This window comes from Euleptes europaea, chromosome 17 (assembly GCF_029931775.1).
Source record: "Euleptes europaea isolate rEulEur1 chromosome 17, rEulEur1.hap1, whole genome shotgun sequence".
NCBI lineage: Eukaryota > Metazoa > Chordata > Lepidosauria > Squamata > Sphaerodactylidae > Euleptes > Euleptes europaea.
The window spans coordinates 50,944,936-50,958,071 of record NC_079328.1 but is presented as its reverse complement, the minus strand read 5'-3'; the positions used below and the strand labels follow the sequence as shown (position 1 = coordinate 50,958,071).

Below are 13,136 nucleotides of genomic sequence, written 5' to 3'. Positions count from 1 at the left end.
TTTCCAGAAAAAATGTGTGAACGTGTCTTAACTATGATGTTTGATTTTGCAAATCATCACAAACAGGTGCCCCCCCAAAGGTATTTTTATCATTAAATAAAAGCACCCAAAATTGGCCAATGGCAACACTTTTCTCCCTTTCTGTTTGAAGAAGACCTCTGTGATTTTGTTGAAGGACTTCAAAAATTTTAATTTTTAAAATGTTACATTTTTAAATTCAGGGCTCAAAAAGTGACGTTACTTTCACAATAGTCTTAGAAATCCATTCCAAACCAGCCAGAAATTAATAGTAATGTATCTGGGCAACAAACTACGGCACTGTGTTCGGGATGCAGTCCATGAGGATCGGATCAGAGACCTTGACGGGGGGCGTGGGGGGTCTCGCAGCTGGATGGGAGTCTACGTGTTTTGAGATTCAGCCCCGTCGTCCCAGTTGGATTTCCTTCTTGACCCCTTTCAGATACCCCAAAGGTGCCAGCAGGCGGCTGCTCGAGCCACCCCACCAGTTATTTTTCATTCTGCCTCCACAAATCCCCCACCCCAGCAGCAGGAGGTGTTCTGTTCTTTTGATGCTCCACGGCTGCAGAACTTGGCAACAGCCCCCCCCCCACTTCCAGGGGAACAGAGAAAAGCAGTCTGAGGTAAGGGGGCAGCCCCTTCTCTTGCGGGATGGCTGGGCCGAAACCAGTCTGAGAGCAGGGCCATGGGAGCGCTGGAAGACTGCTTTTGGAAGCTGGCTGGGCTCTCGGCACACAACTTCCGCACTGGCCAAAGAATCAGATTCCGCCCAAGGCAGCCCCTGCAATCTTCGCCCAAGGGAACTGGCCCTCTGGAGACCACTGATCAGTCTGACTGCAAGAATCCCAGGCGAGGCTTTGGCTACGTTTGACGTTTTCTTGCCCGCCTTGACTGCGGAGTCCTTAACAAGCCTCCAGCATCTGAGGCTCATCAGGGGAAGGAAGCAAACGGAGGCGAGAGACGGAGGCAGGGGAGCCGGACCAGGCTCAGGGAACAGCCGGCTTCACCTGCTTTCTATTTCAGCCCACGCGGGGGACGGCTGCCCTGGCTTCCTGCTGCCAGGAAGACCAAGAGGCAGCTTGGCTGCCGTTCTGCAGTACAGACCATCCTCATGCTGCTCCTTTACGTGCCGAACTTCTTCTGGTAGACGGGTGGGGGCAGCTGTGCCTTGAGGTCCATCACAGGCCGCTCCACCACCACCAAGGATTTCTCGTCCAGCAGATCCACAAACAGCAGAGGCTGCGGGGGGGGGGGGGGGAAGCAAGTAGCATGGTTAAAAAAGAGCGGGCCAGAAGCTGACTGCGGCTGCCTGGCTGGGCTCATGGCCGTGCCCCAGGGATGCTGGCAACTGCACCGTGCAAAGTTGTCAGCCAGGCTGATGGTGGTTCAGGGTCGGCCCGAGACACACGCCCAGTATCTTCCTGGGCCCACCCGCATTCCATGCTCTCCTTGCAGTGCAAATGTGCTCACCTGATACTTCTTGCAGATCTTGAAGGCATGGGCGTAGCTGCGCTGGGCCATCTTTGACAGCTGCTTCAGCGACGGCTGGTTGCACAAAACAGCCGAGTCCTCCGGTAGCGGCTGGAGGGAACCATTTTCCAGCAGTTACAACACACGAACTCGTAAAGCTGCCTCATACTGAATCAGAACCTTGATCCACCAAGGTCCGTATTATTTATTCTGACCAGCAGCAGCTCTCCAGGGTCTCAGGCTGCGGCAGACCAAGGAGGCCTGCAGTGTCTGGCAGGGCAAACCACCTACCCGCCTTCTCCTCGGCACTCACCAGGGACTTGTCCAGGAGGCAGAACATGTGCGTGTCGTGCAGCAGGATCTGATCGGCCCGCTTGGGCAGGAAGGCAATGTGAGTGATGGGCGTGTCCCGCTCCAGCCAGTCCCGGTGGAGCCCCTGCTGCTGCACCTTGCGGCTCCAGGGCGTGTACGCCTTGTCTGGGATGCTGAATTCCAATACCTGGAAAAGAGGGAGGGGGCTGCACTGCAGGAACCGATGGTGGCAAAGAGACCTCCATGACTGAGACAGAAGCAGGAACGGCTCAGGATCCAGAATTCTGCGCTTGTGCGGACCACGTGAGCTACAGCTTGTAGTTCAAAGAACGATGGAAACAGCACTAAGAGCCTTTCCGCATCAGTCCTCCATCTGGGATTCAAATGACCATGCAGGGCCCACAACACAAGCTTCCCAACCACCCCCCTCCCTCCCTCTTTGGCAACTAGGGCAGGGGAACTGCACGGACCTCCCCCTCCAGCGCACCGAGGCACCGGAGGAGGGCCTCACCTGCTGGTCCGAATGGGCAACGACGAGGTGGTTGGTCACCGGGTGAATGGCCAGGGCAGTCACCGGGCAGTTGTGCGCAGGCACGACACAGTGAGGCTGCCGTGACAAAGAGAGATGCTGTCAGGAGCAGAGAAAGGACCGGCCGGCCTGAGCTGGACCCACTCCCTCCCACAGGCTTCTGCCGCACCCAGTCAAAGAGACTTGCAGGGCTCCAGGATGAGGGCGCTGGCCAGGCTGGCTCCCCTTGGCCTCTGGCTAGTAGAGCTGCAGGTACCACAAGAAGGATCCTCCTCCATCTGCAGGGGGAGGGCTGGGCTCACCTTGGCCTTTTGCAGATTGTAGATGTTGACTTGCCCGCCTCCACTAGCGACAGCCAACCAGCTGCCATCGGCACTCACCGCCAGCAAGAGAGCCGCTTGTGTGGATTCTGCAGGGTGAAGGGGAACAACAGCCAAAAATTAAGCCTCACGACTACTGCTGAAGGTTAAAGCAGAAAGTGCCAAAGTAGGATTACATCTGAACATCAAGAAGACAAAAGTGATGCCTACTGAGGAATTGCACAACTTTAAGGTCTACAATGAAGAAACTGAAATTGTTAAAAGACTTTCTATTCCTTGGCTCTGTTGTCAACCAAAAATGAGACGGCAGCCAAGAAACCAGGAGGAGATTGAGACTGGCAAGGGAAGCCATGAAGGAGCTAGAAAAGATCATTAAGTGTAAGGAAGTTTCGCTGGCGCCAAGATCAACTTAATTCATACCACAGTATTCCCAATTACTATGTATGGATGTGAAAGTTGGACAATGAAGAAAGCTGACTGGAAGTTTATTTCTTTGAAGCGTGGTGTTGGAGGAGTTTTACGGATACCCTGGATTACTAAAAATAGATCAAATCAAGCCTGAACTCTTCCTAGAAACCAAAATGACTAAACTGAGGCTATCGTATATTAGTCACAACATGAGAAGACCAGAGTCACTGGAGAAAGCAGTCATGGAAGGCAGCAGGAAAAGAGGAAGATCCAACATGAGATGGGTAGACTTTATAAAGGAAGCCACGGTCCTCAGTTTGCAAAACCGGAGCAACAGGACACAGAATCATAGAGTTGGAAGGGATCACCAGGGTCAACTAGTCCAACCCCCTGCACAATGCAGGAAAATCACAACTACCTCCCCCACACACCCCCAGTGACCCCTACTTCAGAAGATGGCCAAGATGCCCTCCCTCTCATCATCTGCTTAAGGTCATTGCTTAAGCAATGCTAATTCTATTCTTGAAGGTCTTTGATTCATAGCGTCACCGTAAGTAAGCAGGGACCTGAAAGCACTTGACACACACAAAATATACTGAACAGAAAATCCCCCCTCCCCAAGAGAAAAGGGTGTTCCTACCTGAGCTGGGCTGGAGGGTGTGTAGGTGCTTGCAGGCCCCGGACTGCAAGAGCCTGAGAACATGCACAGAGCCCCGATCTGACGCCACGAACAGCCGGGTAGAGTCCACAGAGAACAGGAGCTGGTGTGCTCCGCAAGCCACCTTTGGCACCTTGGGCACCTTTGGGGAGACAAGGCCGGGTCAGCATGGCCCCCACCATGCCCCGCCTCCTGGCTCCAGAGGCCCGCTCCCCTCCACTCACCCTCTGGAGAGCAAGGTGCTCGCCAGCCAGCTGGGAGCGGTACAGACACAACCGGGAAGCTGTGGAGTAGGCGATCCAGGTGCCACAGGGCGAGACGCAGCTGCTGCGGATGTGTTCGGGGCCCTGGCAAGAAAGGGGGGAAAGCAAGGGCTGAGCTCACACCCCCTTCATCCTTTCACCAAAGCCTTCACAGCGGCCAGCCCCACAACTGTGGGACGCTTGGCAAAGCCAAAGCCTCCTTCTTAGGGACTGCTGTGGACTATGCAGGGAATCTGAGCCCAGCGCTGCTGCACAAGGGAACATGTTTTAATGGGGCATTTGCTTGTTGCCCAGCCTGCCGGCAGAGGGGAGGCAGGCCAGGTACTGAAACAGGCCGGTGCCCTCCTGGCAGGCGTCCTCACCTTACTTTTGAGCTGCAGCAGGTGCTCGGGGGGGCTGGACACAGGCAAGACTTCCCCGTCTCTTCCTGGAGCAAGAAACAAGAGCAGCTGCTGGACACGCCAAGCCGGGCTCCACACGCCGGGGGGGCTTGGGGCAGAAGGAGCAAAACTTGCCCCGGGGCCAGAGCGCGCCCAAATCCCTCCAGCGCCTGCCAGACAATCCCCCGCTGCAAAGGCAGGCAGACGAGGCTCCACCTGGGCAAGATTGTGACCAAAGAGCTCGAGAGTAAGGCCTTGGACTGCACCCTTTGTTCTCACCCGTGGCACTGGTGGCCCCAAGCCTCCACAGCTCCAGATGTTGTGGGTACTGGAAAAGGAGGAGACGGGCTTCCCTGGCACAAGAGACGAGGCGCCTCTGGAAAGGGGAAAGGCACAGCGTTAGAGCAGGGAGGGCGCCTTCCCCAGCATGAGAGGAGTCTGCATCCTCCCCAGAGGAGGCGGGGGGGGGGGAGACTAGCAAAACTTGTGCTGTGGGCAGCTACATAGCTCTGACCCAGTGACTCACATGGGGGAAGGTGACTTTCCGAACAGCGGCTTCGTAGCTCCGGGACTCCACCTTCTCCATGAGCGGCCGGATCACCAGCTGCCCATCCAGCCCTGAAGGGGGAGGGAGAGAAGGCGGCCGGCGGTCAAACCGGGCCCAGGCACAGCAGGCGAGCGCCCCCACAGCAGGCAAGAGGAGCCCCGCCCCACGCTCTACCTCCAGAGATGAGCGCTGTGGCCGTGTGCGCCACGGCCCTCACGTCATGCGTGTGGTGCTGGAACGGCTTTGTCCGCACCCACTGGTGCACGGCACTGCCCGCCTTCACCGGAAGCAGCTGGAACTGGTACACGGCCCCCTCTGACGTGCCAACGACGATGCTGTCTTCTGCCTGCAGTGGGAAGGAGGAGAAAGGCATGGGAGAGTTAGGATGCCCAATGGAGCGAGGTGGGCGGGCTGCACCGGGCAAAACATGCTCATTATCCTCAATTTTGTTCATCCCACAAGGACACAATCTCAGTATAAGGGATTTTCTCGAATCTTCCATATAACACCCTGGAAGGATGGACATTAAAACGAACCAACATAAATGCCCTACGGAGAGGTGGTTCAGTCAAGCAGAAAAAATATTTCGTAAGAGAGGGCTCGGGAAAAAAGTGCTGGGGAGCAACGGCCAGCAGCAAGGCTATTCAATTCTTGTATCTCAATATTGATAAGTCTTTGTTTAATCAGCGCAAAGGCACTATTTTCAGAAAGCAAGGCCAAGTCGTTTATATTAAGGACAATAGCTGAAATTTTCTTATCAATATTAGCCAGCCATTCGGATCTATGGTGCTCGGCAAGCATGATAAAAATCAGGCTGTTAGTGTCACACCTAAAATGAAGACGTAACCAGAATTTAATCGTTGTCATCCAGGCCTTAGTTATTAATCATCTCTGTTTCAATTCCATGCATATAGCCGCATAGGGTACGAAAGCCGGGAGCCTTAAAAATTTTCTAAGAAATTTTGCTTGTGCCCTCTCAAGCAGTGGACCAAAGGCAGAAATCCAAATTGGGGCACCATATAATTGTCTAGCGCAAATTTTTGAGTTGAACACTTTAAGTACAGCAGGTATATACTGGTTTCCTTTAGTGAAAAAAAAGCAAGAAATTGCCAAAGTTGTACCTTTTATAGCTTTTGCCGTTTCCCTAGAGTGAGTGGCCCAACTAGAATCATGCTGAAAATAGATGAAGCAGTTCTACCTTGGGGGAGAATTGTCTGACACTTTTCCCACTACACACCTGACTACTTCAGTGGTTTATGCTCACGAATAATGAAACTATCAATATACAATTCTGTTTGGATTCTCCCACATGACGTATCATGAATTCATTTTGTTTTTATTGTTTATCCTGCTTCATTGCACGTTCCCCCCCACCCCATGCTAAAGCCTGAGGTGTTCAAACCCCCTACCTCAGACACCGCCAAGGACAGCACGGCCGAGTTGCTGACAACAGACGTCTGGAGCAGCGTCCCCATCTCCGAATCCCAGAACTGCACCTTCCCGGAAGAATCCGCACTGACAATGGTGCCATCCGAAAGGAAGGCCACACTCCACACCACGCATTCCCGGGTGTGGGAGCCTTTCAGGCGTCTGTCCACAATAAGCCGCTGGACTGCATGGCCTACAAATGAGACATCAGAGGTTGCAAGGGGGGGGTGGAGAGTAATGCAGATCCCCAGGGCCAGGCAGGATAGAAGCCTGGCACCAAAAAAAATAATCTTTGGTCTTTCTTCACACCAACATAACCAGCTCTAAGTCAGCTAACCTTTACAGAGGGAGGAGAAAAGACAAAGGGACCACCAACATGACCTATCCAGATGCCATTAGCAATCGGAAATGTCCCTATCATCTGAAAGCAACATGTGCAGATGTTCTTTTTGTGGGGCCTGTACAGGGCTCAGGAAAAATGCTCCTGTGTGGATTCTGATAAACTGTTAAGGGAAAAAGCCCATGGCTACAATGCAGCCACCCAGAATGCCCACTTCAATGACCCAGCTGGTCATATGCCAACACAGTCCAGAACTGCCATCCGCAGATGTTAAAGGTCACAGTAGACTACAAAGGGAGAGGCTGTCTCTAAGCTCAGTTCCCAGACTGGGGGGGAAGGGGAGAATCGGCAGCGTGATCCACAGCAATTCTCCTCCCCACCCCACTTCCCTGGCCACAGCTCAAGGCATGCCAAACTCTGGCCATTCAGGGCTCGGACTCACCTGATTTGACATCAAAGACACGGATGAGGTCGATGGAGCCAGCAGCAATCCTGGCCCCAGATGAGTGCCAGAAGAGGGACAGGATGCGGCCTGCAGGGTAAGACGAGAGTCTCAGAGGAGTCCTGACCACGGGAAGGTGGGGCCCCTCTAGCAGCTTCAAAAAAGTCTCACTGAGCAGCAAACCTCAAAGTACACGGAACTACTAAGCCCAAAAGGGCAGCCCTGAAGCCCTGGCAGATGCAGGAGAAGGAGACCTGGAACAAGCACACCAGCTCTGCCTTCCCCCCACGCCACTACAGGTATCTTCACATACATCCCTTTCCAAACCATCCCCCAAGAGCGAAGGAGAAGAACGTGGTCAGGACAATGGCACTCTCCCCTTGGATTCTAGAGCCGTTTCAACTGGATGCCAGTTTCTGCACCTTTTCTAGCACTATAATGTTGCTTTCAAGATGGGGCATACAGTTCTGCGTCACCCCATCTCGAAAGAGGAATCACAGAGTTGGAAAGGGTGCAAAAAGAACATTCAAAACAATCATGGAAGTTGAAGAAACGTCCTTATGAAGAAAGGACCAAGAACATTCAGCTTGGAGAACAGGTAACTAAAGGAAGACATGATAGAGGTTATAAAATTATGGACAGGACAGAAGAAAGGGAAGAGAGATAAATAATCTTTTTCATCTTCCTGTAATCCTGAAATCTAGGTGCAGTCAATGAAATACATGGGACATAGAATTAGCACAGATCAAAGAAAATGCTTCACACAAAGTATAATTAACTTATGGGAACTCTGCTGCCAGTGCAGGGATAACCATGACTGTAAAAAGGTACCAAAAATTTTTGGGAGGTCCATTAGTCAGAAGGCTAAATGGAATCTCCGTGATCCAAGGCAGAAGGTCTCTGGTGCCCATGCTGACAAGGAGTAACAGGAGGCAATTTGGGCATCCATAGTCTCTCAGCAAACAACCTCCCCCCCCCCCCAGTTATCAAACTGACAAGCCCCCCCACCCATAAAAACACAACCTTTCTGCCGGTCCAAGCTCCTCTCAAACTGGATTCTTTCAGGTAAGACATCGAAGAGCTTAATGGATCCATCCTCACATCCAACCTGCATGAAACAGAGAGTACGTCAGCTACCTGTTTAGATTTCTGCCCTCTGCCAAACGGTGTGTGCGAATGGGGAGGAAATGCATCGCTACAAACAAAAAGTTTCTAGGTAGCAGGCTCAAAAGTACCCACTGCTTGCAAATCACAAGGAGCAGGGCCTGGAGCCCAGGTCCTCCTGCCTCCTCACAGCTACCAGCAGAACAACTAGTGGAGAACAAACTGCAGCTGTTCTCCACCCTACTAAGATGGCATCTCTTTTGACAATGAGGCGAACCTGAGTTTCCAAGCACTGCGACCCAGGATACTAGAGGCACTCACCGCTAACTGAGCCCCAGTCGGATCAGCCACCATGCTCCAGATGGGGCCTCCAAAGGCATCTAAAGTATATTTGACGCACAGCTTCTCCAAGTCATATTCGATGATGTCTCCGCTGAGGCCTGCACCGAAAAGCCGATCTCCTCCAGCCCAGCAGATAGCCTCCGGGATCCTTGTCTCATGGCCTGCAATAACCTGAGGAAAATGAACAGATGGGGGAAGATACAAGACAGGAAGTCCACAAGGGAGCTTGCCAGTCTGCGGGCAAGGCTGCTCTCTCCTAAAACACCCCTCAGAATAGCTAGGGAAATAACGTCAGTCTGCTGTGCACGGGTCAGAGAGCCTTGGCAGTAAGGAAGACGCCCCAGGGGCTTTCCATCCCTGACGGGAGGATGAGATGTGCCGGGTCAGACGGTGGTACTGCCTTTGTCTCCCAGTCCACTCACTGATCGCTCCCGTTCCTCTGGTATGTTGATTTATGTTATTGGCGTCATCTTTTGGGGGGTGGAAAGAGAAAGTCAGGGCTGTCCACCATTAAGGACAGGACTGCCTGGTGGGGTGGGGGCAGCAGTGGGCCTGGAGACATAGAATCATAGAGTTGGAAGGGACCACCAGGGTGATCTAGTCCAACCCCCTGCACAATGCAGGAAATTCAGGAATACCTCCCCACACACACCCCAAGTGACCCCCTACTCCACCCTAGAAGATGGCCAAGGTGCCCTCCCTCTCAATCATCTGCCTCAGGTCATTGCTGACAGGTGGCCATCTATCCTCTGCTTAAAAACCTCCAAGGAAGGAGAGCCCCCCACCTCCCGAGGAAGCCTGTTCCACTGAGCCATAGGATGGGAAGGGGCCACCCGGCTCATCTAGCCCAACCCCCTGCACAATGCAGGAATTTCACAACTACCTCCCGCCCGCCCCCCAGCTCCATGCCCCGAAGAGGGCCAAGACCTCTTGATGTGCCCAAGGTCCGGGAACCGGCCTTGCTGACCGATGGGCCGCCCAGCCAGGTGGGGAAGGGCGGTACCGGTACCTTCTCCTGGAAGCTGTTGGCCTGCAGGTCGTAGATCTCGACGGAGCCGTCGAGGTGGGCGGCGGCCAGGCGGCTGGAGGAGCGGGCGGACACGCAGCGGACCCCGGACGGCAGGAAGGCGAAGAGCCGCACGCGGTGCACCTCGAACTCGCCCATGGCGGCAACGGCGGCGGCGGCCCCGGGCCCTGCGGCAGAGAGGGAGGGAATGGCGGGGTGGGGGTCTCCGAGGCGCCAGGGCTCCCGCGCAGCCCCCCTCCCTCTCCCCCGCGGACGCCCCGCCCCGCCCGGCTTGGGGGTCCCGCCCGCGGAGGGGGGGGCTGGGCCGACGGAGCACCTCTCGCTCAGCGCCGCTCACACGTGCGCGCCTCTTCCCCTCCTCCCCTCCGTCCCGGAAGCGGAAGCCAGGGGGAGGGGGCGGGACTTCCGGCGGCGGGCGGAAGCGGCCGGCGAGTAGCGGGGAAGTTCGGCCCCGCCTCGGTCGAGGGGCGGAGCTGCTGGCTGGCTGGCGGGACCCCCTCCCCCTGCGCGCCTCGTGTGAACGGGCGGAGACGCGTGTCCGGCAGGGCTGGCCTGAGAGCGGCGCGCGGGGCCGGCCCGGCCTGGCCTAGGGGGGCCATGGTGCAGCTGCGGCTGTGCAGGTCAGCCCCCCGGGGCTGGGGGCTCGGTGGGTGGGTGGGTGGGCGGGGGGCGCTCTGGGCACCGACCCATCGACCGACGGGCCTGGCTTGGCCGAAGGCCACGGAGTCCTTCCCGGGAGGATAGGGCCCCCTGTCAGCAAGGCTGATCCGGTCACCTTGGCCAGGTCGTGAGAGGGGGGGTTAGGGCGCCGCGGCCGGCTTCTGGCCACTGGGGGGGGTGGGGGGGGAGGAACTTGTGAGTTCCCTGCATTGTGCAGGGGGTTGGACTAGATGACCCTGGTGACCCCTTCCAACCCAGTGGTTCTGTGATTGGCCTTGCAGGGCGAGCTGCGGAGGAGACCCTCCCGAGTGGCTGCTGCTGGAGCTGCAGGGCGAGCTGGAGTCCCGCGATGGTGCCGGCCTGGCAGGGCGCCTGCTGGGGGACCTCCACTTCACCCGCCAGGTGAGCCAGAGAGTGGCTGGCTGCGGAGCCGACAACTCCCACCTGGGACCTTCCCGGAGGGCTGGGAGTTGCCGCAGGGCCTGGCGAGGGACCCCAGTTTGTGTGTGGGGGTGATGCCACACACAGCGCCCAACCCGCTCTTCCTCCAGGGGAACGGCCCCCTCCCTCTCTTGCCTGGAGAGCAGCTGTAGAGCCCCCCCCCTCCGGGGGAGGGCAGCCCAGGTTGGACCTCAACCCTCCCGTCTCTCTTCCCTCACAGGGCACCCCCGTGCTGCTGGTGGGCCACCACATCCTCTACGGGAAGGTGGTGTGTCTGGAGAAGCCCTTGGCCGTCCTGGCCAAGGCAGGAGGCGCTGCGGGCGAGGAGCCCCCCCCTGCTCCCGGCCACTATGTTGCCAAGGCCCTCGTCAAGAAGAAGCTGCTTTTCAAGACCCGCCCAAAGCCCATCATCACCAACCTGCCCAAGAAGGCCTGATGGGGCTGCCCGGACCCCCTCACACCCATCATGGCTCCACGGATGGAGCATCCATGCAAGAAAGCAGAGCTCTACTAAGAACCCTGTGGTGGGAGAGGGTGGCTGGAGGGCCTTGGCCGGGAACTCAGCACTGTAGACAGCCTAATTTTGGCTGCCTCTTTGGCAAAGTGGAAACAATTCTTGTCTTGACAAAGTCATCCTGCCTCGGGTAGCCAGAGGCCAGCCTCTTAGGTCCTCACGTAGCCACCAAGCAAGGCCTGGGTCTTTCAAGCATACCAAAGAACCTCTGGAGAACTGATTCTTTGGCTCAGTAGCCTGATTAATCCAAAGTGGACTGGGCCAAGACAGCTCCTTTTGATCCTGCTCCTTCTATGAAGAATACAGGAGGACTCTTGGAGGGAAGAGAACCTGCTGGCAGGGAAGCCAAGGCCCATCTTCTCCTCCAGAACTCCTGATGGCATCTCTCCATCCCCCCCCCTTTCCCTACAGCCCTCTCTCCGGTCTGGGGGAGGTACTCAAGAGGACACAAACAAACACGCAGTTGTCTTGACAAGGTATTTTTATTGTAACAAACTTAGAGTAAAAAAAAATCCTTGACATTTTCAAAAAAATACAAAAAGGTAAAAAATAAATAAGTTTACAAATAACTTTAGTGTCATTACCGAAAAGTACAAAAATTTCTACAAACTGTATCTTAAATAAGAGAAACCTGAATGGCTCAGCGTAGAAAAAGGAGGGAGTTTGGGCTGGAGCCGCAGTTGGGCCATGGGCTTCATCCCCACCCCCTCTCTTGCCTGGGACCAGCACAGGCTGCAAAAGCAGCAGCAGCAAAAGCAGCATTTCCAGGCATTTGTAGGGTGGGGGGGAGTGCAGCTGGGAAAGGGAAGACAGGCGGGAGTCGTGGGAGCCCCTCTCCTTTTGTCACAAGGTTGGGGGGGCTGGCTGCAAGAGCTGTCAAATGCACCTCTTGGGCATGCATGCACACATACACACACACATGCCAGCCTCACTACACCGTTTGATCTGGCAGGAGAGGTATCTGCCTGCAAAAAGGCCAGTGGTATTGGCCAGATGTCTGCAGGGTTCAGAGGGAGCCTGGCCATTTTTCTCTGCCTCTTAGCCTAAGGTCTGGACACTTCTGGCGTAAGCTGCAAGCTCCCCAAATAACTAAGAAATCGCATGTGGTACAGAGAGGGGGAATCTAAACTTTCCAGCTTGTACAGGTGTTCCCTGAGGTAGGAGACGCTTGACCATATCACTCTGGCCTGTGTCTACATGGAGGAACCCCTCTTTCTTGGAGCCATTTCTGCCCCTTCCTAGAGGCAGGGAGGGGGCTGATCCGAGGCAGCAGAACTTGCTCTGGCCTGGCCGGCAGCTGCACAAAGGCAGTGGGGGCGGCAAAGCCGGTCTTGGCTCAGACCAGAGTGGTGTTCAGCAGGGTCAGACCGCCCTCTCACTGTCTGGTCACAAGAAAGTTCAGTAGACGGGCTCAAAAGGGTAAGTGGTATAAATAGCATTCACTTGAAGGGGAGAAGTGGTAGTCAGGTTGGACCTCAATGAATCCTCAGCTTGCTGGGCATGCAAGGAGAGGCAGAAAAATATGGTAGAAGATGTAAGACCCCCCCCCCCATGTGTGCCGCTGGTGGAATTGTGAGAAGGTTTGGGGGGGGGGGGCTTTCACAGCCCTCAGGATGGCAGTTTGAATGTGAACAAATTCCAGTCCTCCCCTTCTTCTGACAGCCCCCCTCCCAATCCCATATTTTAAGCAAAAACGCAAGCCCATCAGTTGCGTGCAACTTATTCCACCTACAAAGCTTCCAACTTTCAGGAAATGGCTGGATTATTTGGTTTCTTGTTGTTTTCTAAGCAAAAAAATTGCAGCGGAGGAAGGTTGCCTAGCTTAGTGTGTGTGTGTGTGTGTGTGTGTTCAAAGAGTGACTAATTGTATGTAGCAGAGTGAAGGAATAAATCCCTGTCTGAAGCAGCCTACAGCAGAGCGATTCTCACTTTG

At 55.2% G+C, this 13,136-nt stretch overlaps 3 protein-coding genes across 3 annotated transcripts in view; 1 reads left to right on the top strand and 2 right to left on the bottom strand.

The window, feature by feature from the left end:
* VPS4A (vacuolar protein sorting 4 homolog A) overlaps positions 1-13,136 on the bottom strand; it is a 54,552-nt gene that overhangs the window by 34,539 nt on the left and 6,877 nt on the right. The window lies entirely within an intron of this gene.
* UTP4 (UTP4 small subunit processome component) lies at positions 1,141-10,187 on the bottom strand. The gene is made up of 17 exons (XM_056862414.1): positions 9,992-10,187; positions 9,571-9,755; positions 8,541-8,732; positions 8,139-8,223; positions 7,116-7,205; positions 6,315-6,526; positions 5,080-5,251; positions 4,885-4,976; positions 4,638-4,734; positions 4,341-4,405; positions 3,940-4,062; positions 3,698-3,857; positions 2,632-2,738; positions 2,312-2,407; positions 1,802-1,987; positions 1,489-1,599; positions 1,141-1,257 (listed from the first exon to the last, which is right to left on the bottom strand). Exons 1-17 carry the CDS (start codon positions 10,185-10,187, stop codon positions 1,141-1,143), a joined length of 2,286 nt encoding a protein of 761 aa, XP_056718392.1.
* On the top strand, positions 10,186-11,125 carry CHTF8 (chromosome transmission fidelity factor 8). Its single transcript, XM_056862487.1, has 3 exons — positions 10,186-10,202; positions 10,530-10,650; positions 10,910-11,125. Exons 1-3 carry the CDS (start codon positions 10,186-10,188, stop codon positions 11,123-11,125), a joined length of 354 nt encoding a protein of 117 aa, XP_056718465.1.

What these genes read in the sequence shown, in the direction of transcription:
- CHTF8 (XM_056862487.1), top strand. An exon ending in ACCTCCACTTCACCCGCCAG is followed by an intron (nt 10,651 to 10,909) that starts GTGAGCCAGAGA and finishes CTTCCCTCACAG; the next exon opens with GGCACCCCCGTGCTGCTGGT.
- UTP4 (XM_056862414.1), bottom strand. Translation starts at nt 10,187, where the DNA reads ATGGCCCCCCTAGGCCAGGCCGGGCCGGCCCCGCGCGCCGCTCTCAGG. An exon ending in CGACTGGGGCTCAGTTAGCG is followed by an intron (nt 8,224 to 8,540) that starts GTGAGTGCCTCT and finishes TGTTTCATGCAG; the next exon opens with GTTGGATGTGAGGATGGATC. An exon ending in AGATCTGCAAGAAGTATCAG is followed by an intron (nt 1,258 to 1,488) that starts GTGAGCACATTT and finishes CCCCCCCCGCAG; the next exon opens with CCTCTGCTGTTTGTGGATCT.